This window comes from Emys orbicularis, chromosome 12 (assembly GCF_028017835.1).
Source record: "Emys orbicularis isolate rEmyOrb1 chromosome 12, rEmyOrb1.hap1, whole genome shotgun sequence".
NCBI classification, from domain to species: Eukaryota; Metazoa; Chordata; order Testudines; family Emydidae; genus Emys; species Emys orbicularis.
The window spans coordinates 17,361,716-17,385,411 of record NC_088694.1 but is presented as its reverse complement, the minus strand read 5'-3'; the positions used below and the strand labels follow the sequence as shown (position 1 = coordinate 17,385,411).

The 23,696-nt window shown below is 44.3% G+C and overlaps 1 protein-coding gene, 1 long non-coding RNA gene and 3 other non-coding genes across 6 annotated transcripts; 4 read left to right on the top strand and 1 right to left on the bottom strand.

Moving 5' to 3' along the window:
• Nucleotides 1–253: 253 nt before the first annotated feature.
• On the bottom strand, nucleotides 254–12,795 carry LOC135886938 (retinol dehydrogenase 10-like). The gene is made up of 5 exons (XM_065414714.1): nucleotides 12,340–12,795; nucleotides 6,507–6,605; nucleotides 3,684–3,829; nucleotides 1,060–1,191; nucleotides 254–398 (listed from the first exon to the last, which is right to left on the bottom strand). The coding sequence occupies exons 1-5, from the start codon at nucleotides 12,793–12,795 to the stop codon at nucleotides 254–256; spliced, it is 978 nt and encodes a 325-aa protein (XP_065270786.1).
• Nucleotides 12,796–13,684: 889 nt separating this feature from the next.
• On the top strand, nucleotides 13,685–19,465 carry LOC135886855 (uncharacterized). Of its 2 annotated transcripts, XR_010561801.1 has the most exons (5): nucleotides 13,685–13,720; nucleotides 14,265–14,421; nucleotides 15,391–15,536; nucleotides 17,247–17,292; nucleotides 19,021–19,465. It is a non-coding gene; the product is annotated as an uncharacterized LOC135886855 (long non-coding RNA). The 2 variants fall into 2 exon arrangements; XR_010561800.1 differs by lacking the exon at nucleotides 15,391–15,536.
• LOC135887264 (small nucleolar SNORD12/SNORD106) lies at nucleotides 14,089–14,180 on the top strand. The gene has a single exon (XR_010561809.1). It is a non-coding gene; the product is annotated as a small nucleolar SNORD12/SNORD106 (small nucleolar RNA).
• LOC135887271 (small nucleolar SNORD12/SNORD106) lies at nucleotides 15,191–15,282 on the top strand. Its single transcript, XR_010561814.1, has one exon. It is a non-coding gene; the product is annotated as a small nucleolar SNORD12/SNORD106 (small nucleolar RNA).
• On the top strand, nucleotides 17,352–17,445 carry LOC135887265 (small nucleolar SNORD12/SNORD106). Its single transcript, XR_010561810.1, has one exon. It is a non-coding gene; the product is annotated as a small nucleolar SNORD12/SNORD106 (small nucleolar RNA).
• Nucleotides 19,466–23,696: the final 4,231 nt, after the last annotated feature.

The following is a 23,696-nucleotide window of genomic DNA, read 5'->3' as shown; positions in this document are numbered from 1 at the left end:
TGCAGTGAAGGAACCAAGCATCAAGTGCTGATGCATGTATTTATATCCTTCATCTAGCCCTCCCCCTTGTGTGTAGTAGCTATTACATAAATGCTTGGTGTCGTCAGAATTCTCCTGAAAGCCTGTAGACATAGACCAAAAAAAAAAGTATGGATCAAAATAAGATGATACCTTAAATGTTTCTACATTGAAGTGAGTTTATTCACCAGGTTTTCCCAGTTGAGTTTAGATTAAGAAAGTGTTCCAGAAGCTGTTAATAAATCCGTGCAAGTACCAATCTTCCTCTTCCTGTTGCTACGAGATGGCGTTTCGCTTCCCTTTGTCTAATGAATGGATGCATGCACTTATCAATACCCAAAAACTTGTGAACAAGAACTTGAACATCCCATGGAAGGAGGCTGGAAATAAAGTTTCAGTAATTAGGAAAATATGTTAATTTTCTCAGATCATTATTCATTTAATTCTTTTAGGGCCTTGATTCAATCTTTGGACTAGATCTAAATAATGTATTGAAAAGTGAACAAAACTTACCTAAGAGGATATCTATGCTACCTTCTCCATCCAAAGAAAGAAAAAAATCTTGTATGTTACTAATACTATTCTAATATACTAAAATTTTATAAGATTATGGTGGAAAAGCTATAACAGTATTAAACAATCCATCTTCTCCCTGTCAGATCTCAGAACATATTCCCCAAATTGCTAATAGATATGTTGAACATTAAATGTAATGTAGCGGACGATCTGAAGAAGCCTTTGACAGAGTATCTTACTTCCATGGTCTTTGCTATTTCAAACATAAGATGTAGGTGTAGCGTCTTGCATATTTAAAACAATCTTTTTTGCAGCGGAAAGAACATGGTTTCCGAAGTAGCAGATCCTGGCCCTATGTAAGGCCAAGAACCTTCTGATACACTTTTCTATTAAATCTGAATGTTCTAGTCATTTTGGGACAGTCCGATAACACTACAGCCAATTATTTCACTTTTAACTGCATCTTGAAACAGTACCATCAAAATGAATTAACGTAGATGCAATTCCCTGAGTGGAAATACTTACTGTTTTAAAACTACTGCAAAGTACATTACTCTGGGGATACATATTGTGGGCTGATTATTCAGTATTCCTTTCATTGCTGTCTTCACACAGTCATCTGGTTTTAATGGAGAGAGAAGAGCATCCAGCTCTCGCCTAGAAAAACAATTGGTAAATGTTTCATTAAGAAAGAAATCAGTAATTTGGGGAAAATTAGATTCTGTATAACCCTTCTGAAACCACCACTGCATAAAGGAAAAGTGTCAACCCTTTCCTTTTAAACCATATTAGGTAGATCCAGGGGAGTTCATAAACCAAGGTGTCTAACCTGTCAACCTGTTCTAATTACAGTAAAAGCTGTGTTATCCTGCACTTTATCAACCAGAAAGCTCTTTTAACTGGCATTTCTGATATCTCCCAATACAAATCTTCAATCTAGTAACTGGGACTAGTATACTGCCCAGGAGGTTATGCAATTGCACATTCTGCACTCTATTTTTAGGCAGAAAAGACATAAGCAAGCTGATATCCGGGGTTTATTCAAAAAAGCCACTTTCAGGGTGTATCTTACAGATTCAGCCCAATCTCCTACACTGCCTACATCTACAATGATGATTGATGTTGATAATGATGACTGATGCACTGCAAGACCCTGAAGTGCCTTCTGAATCACCAAAGATTAAATTATGTTCAGTCTAGTTTTAGTGTTAAGTGTATTTTTAGTGATCTGGGTGTACGCCATGCACTGCCCATAGTGATATGTAGTGTCCTAAGATAACCTACTGTATGGAAAACTTTACCTGTATACACCTAAGTGCTTCAAGAAACCAACCACTCTGCAGTACAGTACTACTACTGGATTGGTGAGTACCTGTATACTATTTTATACTTTATTCATTTGATTGTATTCTAATTCTTTGAAAATTGGTATTCCATGGGTCAGTATAACTCTTAGCTAACTAGAATTTTTGACTAACAGGCACCCCCCACCCATTCCCCCAACATGCCTGATAACAAAGCTTTTACTGTATTAGCTCAGATATCACCCTTGTTGGTGATGTACGACATCAAGTGCTCCTGGCTTAAATGAATTTAAACAATTCTGGCTCCTGGTGAGGATTACTAGCAATAATTGCGGAGTTCTTTATATTATGCTAACATCAAAGGTAACTGTCATTTTTAAGTATCAGAGGGGTAGCTGTGTTAGTCTGGATCTGTAAAAAGCAACAGAGAGTCCTGTGGCACCTTTAAGGCTAACAGATGTATTGGAGCATAAGCTACTGCTTCTGGAGATAGTGGATTTACTACAGTGACTGAAAAACCCCTTCCATCACGGTAACAAGTGTCTTACACGGCAGTGGCTTAGCTGCACCTGTACCACTATAGCGCTTGTAGTGCAGACAAGCCATACGTGAGGGTCTCGTACCCAAGCTGTAGTTCGTTTTGAACATCTCCACATTAGTTGAGTTCTGGTCTACTGGGAGCTCGTTCTCTTTGGACAGATGAACTGGGAGCTCAGCATTAAAATTCAGTTATACATGAGCGTGGCTGGAGCGGGGAGGCCTACCTCCAGCCCCTAACCCTGCAAAACACACTTAAAAGGTATGTCACCTTTTGGCTTATGACATTACTTCGGGGGGGGGGGGAGAGGAAATACTATATACCCTGTAGTGTTTCATCACCTGGAATTTTTTATTCTCATATCCTGCGATATTCAGGCCCAATCCCCCTGGTCAGAGAATCATGCACTCTTTGCAAATTCTATACAGGCTAATAGAAATCTTTGCACAAAATTAGTACCTTGCATCCAGGGGCCTCCAGGTGCTTTGCAATTAATGCTCCTGTGATTGTGAAAATAGGTAAATTTGAAGCTAAGTGACTTGTCCAAGATCTCAAAGTGGTAGAGTCAGTAATACAAGAAGGGCATCCTGTCTGCTGGTCCTGTGCTATAATGTGGATCTGATCTTATAAATGGAGAAATCTATTTCAGTATAGGGTTCCTCCCTCTCTTACAGGAAGGTACTCTTTATTTTCATGTGAGTGTATCATTATCCAGTAGGTTCACTCTAGTTTGAAGTGTTTTGTTAATGAGGGAACATGTGAGTACTGACAGCTCCTGCAATTTAGAATTGCCAAAGTTTGCTACAATTTTCCCCTGGTTTCTTGGTCATGTCCAATCATTCTAGACGATCCATTTCTAGCTTGATTCTTCTTACATAAGCTCTCATTTGCATCCACCCCTCAGAGAAAGGCTGGTTCCTATTTTCATTTTTGTAGGTAAGGATTTTACAAGTTCTCTTTACTTTTATCAAGAGATGCCAGCTTTACCTTCTGATTTTGCTGTCTGCCCTTTCTTAAAAAAACGGCAGTGTTCTACACTAGTGATCCAAACTGCTATAATTCAGTAATATTAAGGGACAAGTACGCTAGGCTAATTAAAGGAGAGTTTAATTGCTCCATTATCTGAGCGGCTGAACCAGGGCAGAGTTGCTGCAAGGCTAAACGTTGGGGGTGTCCGCTGATTCTAGTTGTCTATAAAGTCAGCTGGAGGTGTTCTTTCAGGTTCCCTAACAACTGAGGAACTGACCCCAGTTGCAGCTGGACAAGTGTGATATGTCTGCGAATGAGTCGAATGTAAATGGTTTTACCTGATTCTACATCCAGTGAACATGCCTGTGTCGACAAGATAGGGGCACACCAGGGTAGTCTTCACTCCATTGATTCGCTTGGCTTTCAGCTGATGGCTAAGAGCTTCATGGAATCCAACTACTGCAAACTTGCTCGCACAGTAATCCTGCGGACAATGAGAGGCTTTGGCTAGTGGTAGGTGGGGGAAGAGGCTTGTTCCTCCTGGAAACACTCCCAGGTATTAGATGGCAATTGCTAGCTTAGCTACGGGAGTGCCGGAGGCTGGCTTCTCTGCACAAAGCAGGTTTGCTCATTGAACCAAAGCATTCCAATGAACCTATGCTGAAAATGGAGACTCTTGTGACCCGCTTAGTTTTCCACATGCCACCTTTCAATATTGTTATGGGTTGGGTTAAAATCTTATTGAAACTGTGATGGATGTGATGCACCCTTAACATAGCTTTAAGAAACAGCTAAAAGGCCCCACCTAAAACAAGGCATAATGGAGTCTGCCCCAAAACTACCACCATGTGGGAAATTAGTGGGTGCCACAATTCACCCCAGTGACTCCTATCCGCTGGTGGCCCTGCCGATCAACTGCTCCCCCTCCTTCCCGCCCACCACAATCAGCTCTTCTGCGGCATGCAGGAGTGCTGGGGGGAGGGGTGGAACTGGGCAGGAAGAGGCAGGGCGGGAACTTGGGGGAAGAGGTGGAGTGGGGGCGGGGCCTGGGACTGGGCAGGGGTTGAGCACCCCCTGGGAAAGGAGGAAGCCGGCTCCTGTGGGCGGGGGGGTTTGACAGGGTAATGTTTAAACAGGGGTGGGTGGGACAAACTGAAGTGCAGACAGAAACTGAGAACACACGGAGAGACCGAAGCACAGAAACTGAAGCAAGACGTACTGGGAGAGAGCGAGAGCCAGGACAAGCACGGTGTATGACCCTGGAAGAAACTAGAGAGGGGACTTCTGGGTCTGGTGCTGGATAAAGAAGCTTGAGGCTGTAAACAGAGAAGCTATCCCGTTTTTTGGCTCCTCTTGTGTTAGGAGAAATAGGACTTTATACACTGCTTGATTTTTTTTTTTTTTTTTTTAAAGCATCAAAGAAAGCACCAGACTCCAACATCAATTTCTGCTCACAGCTGGAACATCCTCTGGGCCTGAGCTTTGACTAGTTACTCAGGTCAAAAAGAGGTAACAATATTATGAGCCAAATGATGGTCCCAAGTAAATGGGACACAAGGAGGCTGTCATATGTTTCAGTGAGTTTGGCTGTACTCAAAACATTTTTCCTTTTTACCTCTGATTTAAACTCCTTTCTGATTCACCATATTGTTCTATAATCTCCTCCATCTCTTTGATCCAGGATAGTGTCTTTCTTTGCCCCTGGATAAATGCCTTTTACTAGCAATGCCTGCTGATGAACTGCAGGTGCCAATGAGCTAAGGATGTGATCTAAAACCCAAGGGGAGTCTTTCCATTGGCTTGGATCCAACTCAGAGCCAGGTTTTCATAGCGCTTAGATGTGCAGTTTTGCTTGCAAAAAGTGTGCACAATTGTGAGCCTCACTTCCCCGTACAAATCAGGTCAGTGCAGACCTGAGAAGTGAGGTGCATTTACACCATCGTTCTTGCTTTTTAAAATCCAACCTCTGCATTAATACTGCTCCTGTAATACTTTGCAAATGCCTAATAAATATTGTCATTGCACTTTAAACAGATGCATAAAACCCCCATATTTATAATGAAGGAAAATCATTTGTTGGTTTTTCTTAATTTCAGGGACCCCATTTTCCATCCTTTACCTTGTTTGGGCTGTCAGATTGCTTCTGACGGCCTTTCCATTAGCATCTAACATCCTATTTTTATTGTACATTCCAGGTAATTTTCTCTCACACTTGACTTGCCCCCTCCTCAGAACTTGAGAACATGTTTAGAGGTTTTAGCACCAATAAGCTATTGTGATAAGCAGATCTCTCAATAAACCCCCCACGTTTTTAATATGGATAATAGACTGAACTCCACAACACACACACATTTGAAACATGCTGGGGAAATAATCGGGGTGCTTGCCAAAGCTGACAATTGCTGACATTGAATTTTCATATGTATGCCAGCTCTTTAACAAAGGTCATCCCAGTCTCAGGAAAATAATGCAACAAACTATGGCTGAGGTTTTCAAATAGAGCTAGGTGCCCAAATGCTACTAAATTTCAATGGGATTTGGGTGTCTTAGGTTATAATATTTGCATTTCATTCTGACTGTTCCAAAGTGCTTTAACAGGTAGATATGCATTGTTATCTCCATCTTAAAGATGGGGAAAAACAAGGTGCTGAGATTTGGGAATACAGGACCATGTGTCTAGAAATCCACAAGAAACTCCATACTGACATAACACTTTCCACGTGCCTGTGATGGAGGTAATGATTACTCTTTGCCTTTTAGCTATAAGGAAACTGAGGCTGGAAAGGATTAAGTAGCTTGCCCAAGGCCCCCCAGAATCCGTGTAAGAGGTGGTATTAGAACTCAGGAGTGCTGTGCTTGGGCCACTAACCTACACCCCTCCCTAGTGATGCCTTCTGTTTTATCAACCACATTTTTGGGGGGAGGAACACCCATGAAATTAATTACAACTGAAAAGTAAGGCTACGATTTAATCACAGGTATTTTTAGTAAAAGTCATGGACAGGTCACGGGCAAGAAACAAAAAATCACAGTACGTGGCCTGTTCATGAATTTATACCATAAATACCCCTGATTGAATCGGGGGGAGCCTGCAGCACCAGCTGCCGAGGGGAGGGGGAGTGAAAGGAAAGCACACACTTTGGTGATCCATAGCTACTGACCGCCATACAAGCTGTTGCAAAGAGGCCCAAGGATCCTGCTATCGTCACAATGTGACCATGGTCCATCTCCATCATTCTTGGAAGGAAAGCCTTGACAGTCTGTATGGACAGAAGGAAGAGAGCTTATTCATGTGCACCATTCGCCTATGACACTTGCACATCTAAGAGAGTGGGTACAAAGCTCCAAGGTCTGTTTTGCTGATGCGCTGCTAGGACACACGTTTATTTCTATTCTTAGCTGCAGATTAAAAGACTCATGGCTCAACTATTCCTGCAGAGAAGCAGCTGCTTTTACTCGCCCTTATTCCATTATGTGGACTAGATGATTTTTAGGCATTTGCAATTTCCTTATTCCGAATGGTCCATGTTTCTGATTTGGCAGCTGCATGGAGATTTTCCCAATGTGCAGTAAAGATGCTGACGGGTGTATTTTTATGAACTTTCCACACAGCCCCTTAGCAGCGTTGCTGATTTCAGATGAGAGATTTTTCATGGCATTCAAGTCAACGACGCATGTGATTTAACATGAGGCAGCTAGGAGAGATGGGCTTGAGCTGTAACATTACAACCTGGATTGGAACTTGCCCAATGTTTGGGGGTGTTTGGCTCTGTGGTTTTGGTTTAGCTTCTTATATTACATAGAGGCCAAAGCTGCTGTTTTGATCTCAACTCCATCCAAGTTTGGGATAGTTCAGATCCAGGGTTCTGGTTCAAGCCCATATCTAGCAGTTGACCATTTACATGCTAAACACTTAAGGATCCCGCAGAAACCAGTGTGATCAGTTTTGGCAACTCAGACATTTTTCTTGTTTTATTAACTTTTATTTGGGCACTTGAGCAAAAGAATGACAGTCTGCCAGTACAGGGCGTTCACATTTAGAGATTGTTGAAAACACATCCCTTTAATGTTCAGCTGCAAATGAAGATTTTCCAGATTGTAGAGTAGTGGCTCTCAACCTTTCCAGACTACTGTACCCCTTTCAGGAGTCTGATTTGTCTGGTGTACCCCCAAGTTTCACCTCACTTAAAAACTACTTGCTTTACAAAATCAGACATAAAAATACAAAAGTGTCATAGCCCACTATTACTGACAAATTGCTGACTTTCTTCTTGTTACCATATAATTATAAAATAAATCTATTGGAATATAAATATTGTACTTACATTTCAGTGTATAGTATATTAGAGCAATATAACATCATAGTATGAAATTTTAGTTTGTACTGACTTCGCTAGTGCTTTTTATGGAGCCTGTTGTAAAACAAGGCAAATATCTAGATGAGTTGATGTGCATCCCCTGGAAGACTTCTGCATTGCAGAACCACCGTTGTAGAGCTCTGAGAGTATTAGCATACTGTGGACAGCAATGAGAGCAACAGTGTAATTCAGGCCGCCAGCGACCTTGTAACCATCCCGTTGGCTAGAGCCTCTCTGCGCAGGCTTAGACAATAGAGTGGTTCCAATGCCAGCAGCCACTCCTATCATTGCTCCCACTGGTGGGGAGACACTGTCAGGAGAACAACCACCTCTAATGTAGACAAAGCTAAAATGCTAAATGCAGACACAGCCCAGAAGCATCTTTACCTTGTAGTGCTGTGCCAAAAGCATCCATGCCAAGAGAGTGCGCACTCTGACAACTGTCCGCTGTCACTTGGGAGACGTGTTCTGTTGGGTAATGCACTGATAAATGGCTGGGATCCAGCAAAGCTTTCATAAGCTGGCTGGAAGCCAGTGAATCTCTCAGAGAGGAGCTCTGTCTGCATCCAAAAGTGAAAAACAATGGGAGCTGAGGTGGCTTCTGACCATTTATTATGCACTTACAAACTTTACTCTGCCTTCATAAGGGCCCTGCTACAATCAACCCAAAGTGAGTTAAGAAACCATATTTAAACACTGCTCCAGCCAAAGAGATTTCTATGAAAATATCTGAATGTTACCCAGGGAGATTAAGTAAATCCAGCCAAAATAGCTGTGTCTCATGTGTTTGATTATCCTAGGCCCTCCCACTTTCCCTATCCTGCCAATTTAGGAAACACTGATGCCCATTTAAAGTTCCTTTTCAGTTGCACATGTGAGATGGTTTTGCTGTGTAACAAGATTAGTTTTCACTGCAATCCTCTTAAAATGTCCTTCCTCTGATTGTCTTTTCATCTTTCAGTGCTGTGAAACCAGGATTAATGGGGAGCCAGACCTCATTCCCCAAGTCCTGGCTGATAAGCTACTTTCCAGAATTAGCTGCCTACAAACATAAGTCATACTGAACAATAATTGTTACCAGAATTTAAATGGGCATTTTTATAATATAATGTTTTGCATAACGCCTATATGCACTCAGCACTTTATCTCCATATGATCCCTCTAGATAAGGAGGTGGGTGAAACCGCATAGGTTAGGTTGTCTCTGAGAGAGTGAGCACAGAATACCTCATGTGGGTTTCTCCTCTGGCTAGCTCTGTAGAGAGAATTGGTATATTTTCATATCCTAGTTCACACATTTGCAGGATGTCTTCTTGCACTCTTGTCAGATTTTAAATAACATCCTTAAACCATCCACTAGGGTTTCAGGACATACTTTTCTTCAGCTTGGTTTTGATTTGGATGCTGTCACAAGAATCTCAATTATGAAACATAGGCTGATTGGTTGGTTGAAAAACCAGTGTGGCAAGTCAAATTGTGCTAAAGCTTCCTGTAACTTGGTAGATCTGAGCAACCAAATGGCTATATTTGGTTACTCAGCAGAACCAATGTTCATTTTACACAGAGAGAAACTGAGGCACGGAGTGGTTACATAAGTAAGAGCTATAGAGGGAGTCGTCAGCACAATGGGATGTGAAACCCAGGACTGCTCACTGCCTAATCCTTTGTTTGTTCCAGTAGATCACTCTGCTTCTCAAAGCTCGTAGACCTGAAGCCAAGACATGAATGGGGAGGGTTCCTCAGCTTTCCCCCTTGCTGTGCTGTGTTGCACTATCCCTTCAACACCACCTCTTTTGTTGTTGATCTTAGCCTGGCCAACAGAGGAGGTTTCATTCACCAGGGAAATTCTGGGAAGCAGCTCAGAGTTCCACCTTGGAAACCACCCTGTCATGTGTATGCTATCACAGGGATGGGAACACTCTGCTTGGCTGACCTTTCTAAACGTGAACGGCTGCGCTTGCACTGCCCAAGCAATGCAGATTGAGAAATACCGTCAGTGTGTTTTCACAGATGCCATGTGGCCCTCTCTGTCAAAGTACTTCTGCAACAGATGGCTGACCATTCAGTTCTCATGACTAAGGTGAATCTATGGAGATAAAATCACTGATGCAGCCATGTCTGAGTGTGCCATTGATGAGACAGATTGTTCTCATTCGAGACAGATGCCTTTCTCTTTGGAAGCGTCGTTACTTAGTGGAGAAATATTTAAAGGGATCTTATCAAGACTTCAAAGCCTGGGAAATTCAATCTGACTTAATCTTTGGCCATAAATTAACACTTTTATGTTGAGTAAAACTAATTCAAAATTTTGGTTTTATAGATTTGGAAAACTGGAATTTTTTTTTTAATTTTTATTTTTTTGCCTGGACTCTGCTTAGGGTGAGGTTGAGAGTTTGTAATGAATGAATCAGGGACTGTAGTCTTTTATTCTGTTGGACCAGGAGCCCCTTAGCTGCTGGACAAAGACTGGACTTCCTACATGTTACTATAATAAAAAAAAAATATGGAGATATACCTATCTCATAGAACTGGAAGGGGCCCTGAAAGGATAGAGTCCAGCCCCCTGCCTTCACTAGCAGGACCAAGTATTGATTTTGCCCCAGATGGCCCCCTCAAGGATTGAACTCACAACCCCGGGTTTAGTAGGCTAATGCTCAAACATGTGAGCTATCCCTCCCCAATAATATAATACAGTAATACAAATAATAAATAATAACAATCCTTGGAGAGAACCCAAAATAGAAAAATCAATCCACTCCTGAACTGTGTCCCATGGGACCCTGAGGTTCTGCATAGTGCAAACTAAAATATTTGATCATAAACAATTATGGAGTCTATTCTCTCATGTAGGAAGGGTTGTGATAATTTACTGGGTTTGGATTCAATGCTCTGATTTTCTAATGTTTTGGTTCAGAAAATACGAGCATGAGAAGCTTGCCGCATTGTATCTGATCTCTCTCTCTCTCTCAATAACCAGTGCAGGATGCTTCAGAGGAAGGGATAAACCCACCACAGTGGGTACCAAACTAGTAATACTAATCAATGGGGGTTATCTCTGTTCTCTGTTGGTGACCTTATCAAGCCTTGGAGTACGACTGATTGCCATTGCTTTTAATTTTAGCTAGGGAATAGCTGCTCCAAATGTAATTTTTATGCTAAATTTCATCTTGGACTAATAAAATGACAAATAAAATGTATAACCACCTAGTCTAAAAATGAGAATAATATACAGACCTGAAGGAATACAGTTGCTAGTGTGATCTAGACTGGATCGGGTACAGGACTCGGATACCTGGATTCTATTTCCAATTTTTTCATTGCATTTGTATGCCGTTGGACAAGTCACTTAACTTCTCTGAACCTTACATTTTCCCTTCTGAGATAATGATGCTCATCCAACTTTGCAAAGTGCTTTGAGATCTATTGATAACCTTGACTCAAATCTTTGGAATTTTTTGTACTGCAAATATTGAACTCTAGTAGTGAGTAGAGGGGTCTTCCCAATGAAAAGGGAATCTCAACCTGTCTCCAAAAAGGTTAAGAAGGAACTAATATTTCAAATGTTAAACTGGCCATGTGATGCCAGGACCCATTTAGAAGGCAGAGATTGTGGTAAATATCCCCCTTCTGATGCTTGTCTCAACAGGATGTGTCCACTTCAAGGTCTAACTGGATGCTATGAGTTATAGAACCCTGCAAATCCATGGATATCCACAGACCATTTTTGCAGAAAGTGGATCAGATGCGGATACAACCGTACAGGGCTCTAATCACCAGCCGTGCCTGGCCTGTGGCATCCGGCTTGGGCAGCCTGGGTGGTGCAGCGCGCTCGGGACCGGTGGTCAGTGGCTGGGGGGCACCCACTTGCTGCATTGCTTCCTGTCCAGCAGCTCGGGTCTCTTGGACAGTGACAGCGTCCCCACCGTGGGGATTGGAGTGGGTGGGGCTCCAGCGCCCCACCCCTCCACCCCATTGTGATGCAATGCCCTCCTGCTGCCATCACTCGCGAGCCCCTAGGAGCAGCACGCGATGCACTGCCCCTTCCCCTCAGCCCACCACTCTGAGCCGCCCCTTCTCCTTGAGACACCCCACTGTCCAAAGTCAGACAGTGAATTAACAGCACCCAAATACAGGGAACCCACCCTGTCCCAAATCCCTGAACAAATGGATGGGTTCTGCTCCAGCATGTCCTGAAGGGTAAGACTTTTGCCTTCAGGGATAAAGGGGTGGGTGAATTCCCAAGTAGAGGGGCCCTGCTGCATCTCCCACCGCTCTGGACTCTGTAGTTCACTTCTGTCGTTGGTCTAAAATAGGCCATATCGGTTGCCTTCAGGACGTGCTGGAGGGTGAGAAGTAAGAGTCAGTCCCAGTCACAAAGAGGAAGAGCTTGTCTCTTTCACTAACAGAAGTTGGTCCAATAAAAAACATCCTCATCCACCTTGTCTCTAATAAAGAGCATAAATAGATAAGTGAAAGAGGCACACTGAAGTAAAGTGACTTCTCTAGGGTTAGACGGCAGGTCAGAGGCAGAGTAAGGAACCGAAACCGGCGCTTGCTTCCAAGCCTGTGCCTGACGTACAAGGGCACCTGCCTCTCAATCATCTTATACTTGGTTTTTTGAACTAAATGACACTTACCCAGAAATGCGCATGGCAGTTAGTCTTCATGGTCCTTTCCAGAATTTCATCTGAGCACTGCAAGATTGGTTTCCCTGCTACAACCCCAGCATTATTTATCAGGACGGTGACATCTCCCACCTCCCGACGCACTCTCTCTGCAGTGTTATAGACGTCCTCTCGCTGGCTCACGTCACAGGTGTAAGCATAAGCCTTGGCCCCCAGCTCCCTCACCTGCACCACAGTCTTTTCATTACCATCTGTGTCTATATCCCACAGGACAAGCGTCGCACCTCTTTGGGCGAGTTCTAAAGCAAAATGCCGACCCAGTCCTCTTGCACTGGCCGTACCTGTTATTAAACATATTTCATTGGTGACTCTTTTCTCGGTGGGCCTCTTTATCCACCGCATAAGGGACTGGATTATATAGCCCACAACTTTAGCTGTGAGGAGCAGAAAATCTATAAGCACACCCATTGTTTCTTTTCTTTTAAATTAGGAGCAGTCTGTGGAACGCCAATGTAGTGACGGCCTCAGACAGCACAGTCCAGAAAGGATATATAGGGAAATGCTGGATTAAGAGATTATACAGGCCTGCCACCGCTACCAATAAGTGAGAGGGATCTGTACTACAATGGAGGCATTAGGAGCCTGATCCTGCAAGGTGCTAACTGCCCTCGATTCTCATTGACTTCACCAGGAATTGAGAGCACTCAGCAGCTTGCAGCAGGATCAGGCCTTAGATTTGCAGCTCAAGGATTTACTGAATGTGTAACAGTTGGGGAGCGTTTCATTTATGAAACGTTGCACAAGCTTGAACTCTTGAGTGCCACAGTTGCTGCCCTGAAACCACTGCACTGATGTGCTAAATGTCAGAGTCCTGCCTGCTTTTGATGCGAAAACTGCCATTAGTGCAAAGCACTGGCCTGGAATGAAACAGGCACGCTCCTTTCCAGGACCCGTTACACTTTCTCTTTGCTGTCTTTGCCCAGACTCCCGCCTGGTGGTCTCAGGCCCACCTGGGCACAGGACCTGCTTGATGGGGTTTTACCAACCCAGACCCGTCCTGGTGTGTGGCTGCCTTAGAGAAGGGACAAACCAGACCCTTTAACTCCAGGCCCATCTCCTCCTCCTACAAACCGTGGGCAGGCGGTCGTGGGTTGCACAACCGCTCAGCCTTTCTGTGTCTGACTGGCCAGCGGGGAGGGAGCCCGATTAGAGAGCGCCCAGAGCGGTGAGCCCTGGCATGCTGAAACGAGCATGGCCCGACACAGACAGCTCCTCGGGGACTACGTTTCCCAGGTACACGTGCGTGGAGCATGCGCAGTCAGGCACAGTCCACTATATAAGGGCGTGCTGCGAGCAGACGCTCCCTTTTTCGTTCCCTTCATTGAGAGTAGTGGTGAGTGGCTTGTGCGGGGTGTGTACAATCCAGTGCCATCCGCGGCCGTCCGCGCAGGTGCCTGTCCCCTGTCCAGCTCCAGCAGTGCCTCGCAGCCCCTACTGCTGCACTCGGCCTGTATTGATGGGGTGTCCCCTCTGGAGGGGCCGCGCGGATCCGGCTGCACCTCGGCCGCGCCCTGCTGCCTGGGGGAGTCCTTCGCTAGCGGCTGCCTCTGCTGCTCCAGGCTGCTCTCTCGCTGGCCGCCACCCCCCGTTCTCCAGCGGACTGTCGCTCTCCCTGGAAGAGGGCCCGGGGGTGTCTGGCCGCTGACTGGGTTGGCCGCTCTCTGCTCCCCAGCCAGGGGTTCGCCCGCAGCCTGGGGTCTCGCTGGTGCACGTGATGACTAAAGCTTTTTTCCCCATCAGAGCGACAGTGTTGATTTCGCTGCTCTAAGCCAGATTGTGTCTGATGCACCAGCCCGGGGAGGCGGCCTTTGCTTTGCTCCCGCCGGATGCTCAGCGAGACTAAATCTCTTTCGCCTCTTCGGTCTTCTGCTTCTCAGGTCCACCAAGCAGGCGCGAGCAACATGTGCTGGAGACCTGGCTGGGTAGAGCAAGGCCAGGCGCGGCCCCAGCATAGAACCAGCAGGAAGCACCGGTGCTCTGGTTATGAACCCACTGTGTCCATTGCCCCCTGTGACCCTCATGGAGGAGGCAGCGGTAAGTCCGTCTATGAATAAATACCCTTCACTGCTGTTTTACAAGTTTTTGTTTCTTGGTGCCTGCATGTAACTACTGTGTGAAGCGTTGCTTAGGGCAGCCCAGGTGGGGGTGGCTGTAGCTTGCACTCCAAGTTTGCTAGTTAGATGGACTAAGCAGTCATTGTACAGACCGAACAAAAATGGGCTTGCCCCAAAGAGTTTACAGTCTAAGTAGCTTAATACTCTGTATGGCCCTCTCCATGGTAAATTGTCATACCCCAAACCACCATTGCCCCAGCCAACAGATGTAAGCCACTCTTATTTTGCATCCTTTTTGCCACTTTCTCTGTCCAATATCCTAGTCTCTTTGCTATCTTAGGCTCCCATTTTTAAAGTGCTGCTCTTTTACCAACCCTTGTCTCTATCTGCTCCTGTAACGCTGCTGTTTCATTTCTTCGCCTTGTTTCTCAGCATGTTTTTCCCCTTCCCCACATATGACCAAACAACCGGCTCTTCTATCTTAAGCTTCTAAGGTGCTGCAGTCTCTAATTTTGATGGATGCTAGGTGCTCACAATTTTCTGGCTGAAACATGTAACTGGTATTCTTATGGCTGACTTATTAAAAAAGTGAAGTGCATTTGTGCAGTTGCATGCCAACCTAATGTGCAGATAACCAGTTAGCTACATAGGTCACATGTGTCTGTCTTGCTGAAACTGCATGCAAACTAGGGTGTCATTTGCATGCTGTCCTGGCACTTCCCTCCAGCTCACTCTGGAGCTGAGATCTCGCTGGTGTACGTGATGACTAAACTTTTTTCCCCATCAGAGCGACAGTGTTGATTTTTCATTGCTTTAGCCAGATTCAGTCTGATACACCATCAGGGAATGGCCGCTTCTCCTCTTCTCTCTTTCCCTCCTCTCCCCCCCCCCCCCCCCAACACACACATACTCTGTAGTTAATCCCACCCCATGGCTTTGTACATTTTAGGTCCATGGCAGCAAGGTGGAGCAACATGAGCGTAGGATACCTGGCTCACTGAGAGAAAGGTGACATGGTGACCTGAAGCAGACTTGGAAAGAGTGGCAACTGCCCTGGTTAACAAGCCACTTGTGAGCCATTAATAGGGGAGAGTGGTAAGTTTCTGAATAAATATCTTTCAGTATATGACAGCAATCACAAATAATTTCTCCCTATAAGGGAGAGACGGCTTTAAACACAGTCATGTATCCCACTTACTTATTATGGTAGTGCATAAGGGCCAATTGAGAATGGGGCCCCATTATGCTAGTCACTGTACCAACAATAGTAGACATGCTGCCCTGAAGAGTTTACGCTCTAATAGACAAGACAGACATTTATTTAATCCTTCACCCTCTCAGGCTAGAAGTTTGTGCATAGTGCCTCCCAAGTAGGAGTGACTGCAGCCTTTGCTTTTAAACATTCTGTTTAGGTATCATTTAAAAAAAACAAAAAAACCCCTTTCACTTTAGATGCATCCTTAATACAGAAATATCTCATCCCTCCATTGCCCCCACATGTCTGTTGCTGACCAAGTCTGCCAGCCTTAGACATAGGTGGCAAATACTGCATGTAAACAGCAGTGCATGTCTAGTGGTGAGGAACATGAAAAGCCAGGGCCCAGCCAATCCACCATTGCTCAGGTTGCTGGATGGCAATGGGCACATAATTGATTGGGGGTCATTTAGCTTTGCAAATGGTCCGTGAATGGGAACATTTGTGGAAGTCTGAGAGCATTGAGAAAATGTCTGTAAATGCATGACCCATGAAATGCAGGCCAGTCAAGGGTGGAAGGAAAGGGTTTGCTGCTGATGTGTGTTGAGCTCTGTGAATCTCGAAAGCTTGTCTGTCTCACCAACAGAAATTGGCTCAATAAAAGAGATTACCTCGCCCACCTTGTGTCTCTTGCATCCTGTTAGGCAGATCCCATTGTGATAGCTTAATAGTTTGTCATGGAATGGAATGAGTAAATGCTAGAATGAGCAGGGGACCAGAAGTATATTGCAGGAACAGCTCCATAATATCGGAGAGGTAGCCCTGTTTTTGTTAATCAGCATCCACAAAAACGAGGAGTCTGGTGGCACCTTAGAGCCATACTTATTTGGGCATAAGCTCTCGTGGGTAAAAAAAAAAAAACCCACTTCAGATCCATGCATCTGAAGAAGTGGGGTTTTTACCCATGAAAGCTTATGCCCAAATAGCTCCATAGTGGCTCTGTCCAAGTCTGTAAATAAAAGTGAACAGCAAAGCCAATGTGAGTTCCCAGGTTTAGGTAGAGTAACCCCTGTGGCCTAGTTACCAGCATTGCATAACAGTTTATGGAACCAGAATTATGATGATGGTGGTGCCAGGTACAGAATTTTCAGGGCCATTGTGGCTGTGCAGACAGCCAGGGCATGTGATAGCTAGTGCATCTGTATATAGCGTGAAGGCAAAATTTGCAGCACCTGAGGTGTGCTGTGATTGGTGCTGTGTGCATAAAGAGATCACATGTGAACACTACCGAGTACATCAAGCCTTAATAGAAAGGTTTTCTTCAAATAATGACTTGATAATTCATTGAGTGGATTTATTGATGGCATAAAGTAGTAAGTCTTCTCTCCTGTATTGCTGTTAAAATTGTTTCATAATTTGATACTTGTTCTTAGCAATTCAGTTAGATTACTAGTGGCACTCAATGTGGAATATAAAATAAACCTTTGTCATTCAAATGCACCCACTTACTGGTCTGTAGATCATAGACTTTCTAAGATGCAGATTGAATATTTTAAATGCCAGCAGCCCTTGAAAGTCATTAATTCTCCTGTACAATATCTCTCTTGCAGGGACTATTATGTTGTCCATAGACCTAGACTTGAAGATCTTCTAAAGGTAAACTGGGGTTTTAATTTTTTGCAAAAAAGTGTTTGACAACCTGAAAGGCGTGTCATTCTGTGGAATGTGATGACTTCAAACTTTTTTCCCCATCAGATCGGCAATGCTGACCCAAACTTGCATTTTAGCCAGGCTGTCTGATTCCACAGATGCAGAGATGCTTTCCCTGTTCATGTTGCTATGTAAATACCAATTACATATAGTGCTCCATGCCCAAGGCCTGTATGTCCAAAATGATTGCACATAAATGTAGACTACTTTGAAGGCAGGCAGTAATTGAGGGTGCTCTTTGCACACATCTCAATAACACTTGAAGATAGTTTATATATAGTCACCAACATATGTAACACACATTAACTCAGGGGTCGGCAACCTTTCAGAAGTAGTGTGCCGAATCTTCATTTAATCACTCTAATTTAAGGTTTTGCGTGCCAGTAATACATTTTAATGTTTTTAGAAGGTCTCTTTCTATAAGTCTGTAATATATAACTAAACTATTGTTGTATGTAAAATAAATAAGGTTTTTAAAATGTTTAAGAAGCTTGATTTTAAAATTAAATTAAAATGCAGAGCCCCCCGGAGCGGTAGCCAGGACCCAGGCAGTGTGAGTGCCACTGAAAATCAGCTTGCGTGCCGCCTTCGGCACGCGTGCCATAGGTTGCCTACCCCTGCATTAACTGATCGGTATTGACCACAATCCATGTTTTTATGGGCCCTGCAGAGACTGCTGTACCAGTCTAAAACAAAATGTAGGTCATTGGCATAGCTGACTGTAAAAATAGCTTGTGTGTATTACTGCTGTGTTCAAAGTGACTGAATTTATTTTTTGGGGAGAGGGGTATGGCTGGGGTTTCTGCTCTTGTTTATGATGTGTTTGTGGGTGGGTCATCAGCAGACTTTTGTTAGTACTTCAGGTCCCATCCAGCCTGAAAGACTGAAGGTGGGTCAGGTTTTAAAAAGGTATTAGATGCAGACAGATGCCTAGTAGAATTTTCCAAAGCACCTACCATTTAATTCCCATTTGAAATCAATGGGCATTAGGCATCTTGGTGCTCTTGAAAATTATAAATTCTGCTTAGGCACTTAAATCCCCTTTAGTGATTAGTGCTCATGTCACAGGACTTGTGGGGTGGAAAGCTCAATTAAGGGGGGAAAAGGATGATATTTATTCAAAATTACTTTGAAACTGGTCTTAACAGCAAATTTAACTTTAGTGAGTAAAAAGAGCTTTTGTTTAAGATTATTATTGTGCGCCTCAACTCTTCATTCAAGGTGTTTGCCTCCTTTATACACTTCCCTTCATCAAGCCCAGGAAATGGCCCTGGTTTTCTTTCTTGCTTTTTTTCTTTTAACCTTGGAAACAATATCTTAAAACAGAGGGGACTGAAAAGTTCAATCTGTTATGAAGAAGCAAACAGTTGTGTGTCTTAATTTTTCCAAAATCTTTAAACATAATGAACTGAAAAAGCAGATTTATGTGGGTGTCTTGCTGTACTAAGTTTGCATTTACTGCTGTAGCTGCATTGGGTCTTAAGATGCTCTAAGTGATATGGAGGGAGAAGTAGCTGTTCCTTATTTTAGCTTGTGGAGAACACAAACACACAAGGTTGAATCCTGGCTCAAACTCCCATGTGTCACTCTAGAAGTGCAAAGTGAAAGAACTGCTTTAACTGTCTGTAAAATAGGCAGAGTTCATATGACTAAATCTTGACTTTCCCTTGACAGGTGAAGGAGTTGTCAATGTCAGCATGAAGCAGAAGTTGCCCTGTGAAGTAGCAGAAAGCTCTCCTGTTAATATTGCGAACATTTGCCAAAGTGACAGCAAAATATCCCGAGTCTAGGCTGTTGTATCCACATTGCTCTGCAATGACTTCATGGTCAAGCTTCCCTCTTTCTGTGTGGAGTAAGAAATACTGCATGTCCTGCCTCCTTACTAAAGCCCCTAGGCATCTCTTAATTTATTGTCTCAAAGCTCACGAGCCATTTCATTGGAAGGGATTGACCATCTATGGATCTTGACGTCTTTTTATGCAGTAACATACTATGTCAAGTGTTCTTGTGTCCATAATGGCTGTATTCACCCCCTGCAAGCTGGGTTCAACCCACTGCTGTAATGTGGAAGATTATGATGTACTAAAAATCATTAAAAGTACTGAGGTAACTTCTTAAATGGATTGAAGTGTGTGCTTCTGTATATGAATGGGAAGGTTGTGTGGTTAAGCAGAGCCTGGGTCTCTAGACATCAGGGTTCAAATCTGAACTGTGCTAAGCAGATTTCCTGTTGGATCTTAGCCAAGTCATTTGATCTCCTGGCCTCAGCACCCCATGTGTAAAATGGGGATTATGTTTCCCTATGTTGTGAAGAAAAATTCATTTGTGTTTGAGGTGCTCAAATACCACAGTCGTGGAGATGACCAAATACCTCGATAGCTTGTTCTAGACATGGGTGAATGCAGACCCCAGGCATAAGGTGATGCCAGTATCTTGAGAAGCTTTTAAATGGTTAAATTGGGGAAAATACCCAACTGTCAGCTTGTTTTCAGACAAATAAAACTACCCCTCAATCATCCTCTTTGGAGACACCTTTCTTAAAACCTACTTTGCATGAGATTCTGACACGGCTGGGTGCTCTAAAAGCTGTTTAGGTTTTGTTGGGCTATTTACTTTACAGATCTGAATGGTCATCAAATACATGCACCTGGGAAGGTAGGTGTTGCTTACTGACAACTTAGGAGAGCCAGAGCCTCAGTTGCAGTAAGAAACTAAAGGGAACAAGGTTCTGGGGCCTAGTCAGTACGTACTGCCTTAGAGCTGGTAATTCATCCTGCACTGGTATCAGGGACCGGTGTAGCAGTGTTAGTCTGTATCCACAAAAACAACAAGGAGTCCAAGGGCACCTTAAAGGGCTGGTCTACACTGGGGGGAATCGATCTAAGATATGCAACTTCAGCTACGTGAATAGCGTAGCTGAAGTTGACGTATCTTAGATCGACTTACCTCACGGCGCGGGATCGATGGCTGCGGCTCCCCCGTTGACTCCACTTCCGCCTCTCGCTCTGGTGGCGTTCTGGAGTAGACGGGGAGCACGTTCGGGGATCGATTGCTACCCGCTGATCCAGCGGGTAGTGAAGACGTACCCAAAGATTAACAGATGCCTCTGAAGAAGTGAGGTGTTTTTTACCCACGAAAGCTTATGCCCAAATAAATCTTAGTCTTTAAGGTGCCACTGGACTCCTTGTTTTTATCCTGCACCAGGTGGTTTGCATGCTTTGGGGCTGCTGTGGTAGCCAGACTTGTGGTGAAGCCTTGTGTTCTTAGTGTCTTGGCTCCCTCATCTCCCTGCTTCTGACACATGGTATTGGTTAAGGGTATGTCTACACTATGGCAACAATGTTGGCATAATTACACTGGCAAAGGGTTTTTCTGTTGCTGTAGCAACACCTCTCTGAATGGGGGTAGCTATGTTGACAGCACTCTTGCATAGCTATAACATCTCTGATGTAGTTTTTTCACTCTCCTGACCAATGCAGCTATGCTGATAGAACTTCCATGTGTAGACTAAGCCTCAGAGCAGATAGGGCTTAGTAAGGATGGGCATACTGCAGAGCACCTGTTGCCAGCTTTTCCTCTCCACACTTGTCTGTCTCCCCATTCAACTGGAGTGTCTCAGAAGAGAACGGTGCCCTTGGGGTGGCAGTCTACCTTTTCTAGCTGGATCTGTTTGTATCTCTACCCCTTGAGTTGGAGTGGAGAAGCTAGCCTGAAGGCATTCTAAGCAGTTGCTGCACTCTTCCCTCATTTCTTTTGACTTGCACAGAAATAAAACTAGGCCCCTTCAAGGCGAATAGCTGCTGCTATAAATTACAAAACACAATAAGCCTACACAACTCTGCCTAAATCTCATTTCCCCTTAAGAGTTCTGTCCTGTAGATGCAGCCAGGTGACTTCAGAACTGAGAGAAAATCCAAGGCCCTTCAGAGAAAGGTCTAGGGCCAGCCCTCATAAATCCAGGGAAATCTAGCTCTGTTGCCTCTGCTGATCCTAACTGTCAGTCTGACAGGAGGAAGATGACATATTTACGCATCATCAGTGATCTACAACCCATCCTGGACAATGATCCCTCACTTTCACAGACCTTGGGAGGCAGGCCAGTCCTCGCCCACAGACAACCCGCCAACCTTAAGCATATTCTCACCAGCAACCCCGCACCATAACAACTCTAACTCAGGAACCAACCCATGCAACAAACCTCGATGCCAACTCTGCCCACATATCTACACCAGCAACACTATCACAGGACCTAACCAGATCAGCTACAACATCACCGGCTCATTCACCTGCACATCCACCAGTGTTATATGCCATCATGTGCCAGCAATGCCCCTCTGCTATGTACATTGGCCAAACTGGATAGTCACTACACAAGAGGATAAATGGACACAAGTCAGATATCAGGAATGGCAATATACAAAAACCTGTAGGAGAACACTTCAACCTCCCTTGCCACACAATAGCAGATGTAAAGGTAGCCATCTTACAGCAAAAAAACTTCAGGACCAGACTCCAAAGAGAAACTGCTGAGCTCCAGTTCATTTGCAAATTTGACACCATCAGATCAGGATTAAACAAAGACTGTGAATGGCTATCCAACTACAGAAGCAGTTTCTCCTCCCTTGGTGTTCACACCTCAACTGCTAGCAGAGCACCTCACCCTCCCTGATTGAACTAACCTCGTTATCTCCATACTGATTTATACCTGCCTCTGGAAATTTCCATTACTTGCATCTGAAGAAGTGAGGTTCTTACCCATGAAAGCTTATGCTCCCAATACTTCTGTTAGTCTTAAAGGTGCCACAGGACCCTCTGTTGCTTTTTACAGATTCAGACTAACATGGCTACCCCTCTGATACTTGACATATTTAGTGATTGCATTTGCTAGTTCTGGCTTGTAGAACCATTTCTTTAGTGAAATGGAGGCACTTAAATACTGCAGCTTTCTAACCCCATCTTGCTGACACTTGTCTCAGACCTCCCAGGCTACCTTTAATACAGATGCATATAGTGCATACTAACAGGAAATCACTAAAGCAGGAAAAAGCCAGTCAGGGTGGCAGTTAGAGCCATGGGATATCTGGCAGCTCTCCTGTACATCTAATTTACATATTCTGATTCCATTGATTATATTAAGCAGTAGTAAAAATCTGTTTTGTTTCCCCTCTTAACTGCTGTCAGTCTGTTCTAGGGTGTAGTGTGCAGTGATTTACCACAAGGTACAAAAATCCTAACTACTTTGCCGTGTGTGATGAAGCTGAATCTCAGGCCTTGGCTACACTTGCGGATTCACAGCGCTGCCGCGGCAGTGCTGTGAAGCGCGAGTGTAGTCGCGCCGCCAGCGCTGCGAGAGCTCTCTCGCAGCGCTGCAAGTACTCCACCTCTCCGAGGGGAATAGCTTGCAGCGCTGCAGGCGCTGATTACACTGGCGCTTTACAGCGCTGCACTCGCTGCGCTCAGGGGGGGTGTTTTTTCACACCCCTGAGCGCAGCGAGTGCAGCGCTGTGAATTGCCAGTGTAGCCAAGGCCCTAGGTGAGGCTACTGCGTTGTTCGTTTAGGAAGGTGACAGCCATTCTCCATCTGGCATGATTGCTATGTGGCCCACAATATTCCTGGCTGAGTGATGTTTCACTGCAAGCCGGAAGCAACTGGGTCAGAGTAGCTGGGGTCAGCCCTGGCAGATGTTTGGCATTGGTTGAACTGATGACTCCACCAGGGTCTGGTTATGTGTGGATAAATAAGCTGGTAGCACTTCTGCATTCCTGCTGCAATGCACATGCACGCTTCAGAGCGGATACTAAGAGCTGGAATGTGTTCATTAAGTAGCAGCATCTAGAGTGTTAGGACTCCATTCAAACTGCAGGCTTGATGAAAATAGCTGCTACTAATGTGCTCATGTAGGGGAGTAATGCAGCAGGTGTGTACATTAGAGGTGGGTGTTTCTAAAAACAATTCTCATGCCATATTCATTAGAACTCAAGGAGCAGGCTGAGTTTTCCACAGCTGTAAGGTAACATGTCTGCAATGTCCTGGTCAGTGCAAACCTGTAACTAGTTAATAGTTCATACATGCTTAATACAATGAAGTGAGCTGCATTTGCCTGGGGGCAAATAGTACTTCTGGGGGAATTCTGTGCTTAAAAAAAAAAAAATTCTGCAAATTGTATGTCAAAATAACACTAAATAATCACATCAGTGTAAATTATTTTGGTAATTTATTTCAAAATACCTGTCAGCAAGTATGTCTGTAACAATACAGATCCACAAAAAATCCCCCCTGGAGTAGAGAGTTAAAGAAACCCCATCAGCAGCCCAGTTCCTGTTTCTCTGTGCCCCCACCCTAGCCAGGT

Excerpts from the sequence above, each read along its gene's own strand:
- LOC135886938 (XM_065414714.1), bottom strand. The coding sequence starts at position 12,795 with ATGGGTGTGCTTATAGATTTTCTGCTCCTCACAGCTAAAGTTGTGGGC. Across the intron at positions 6,606-12,339 it reads ACTGCCATGCGCATTTCTGG|ACTGTCAAGGCTTTCCTTCC; the intron begins GTAAGTGTCATT and ends CTGTCCATACAG. Across the intron at positions 3,830-6,506 it reads TTGCAACAGCTTGTATGGCG|GATTACTGTGCGAGCAAGTT; the intron begins GTCAGTAGCTAT and ends CATTGTCCGCAG.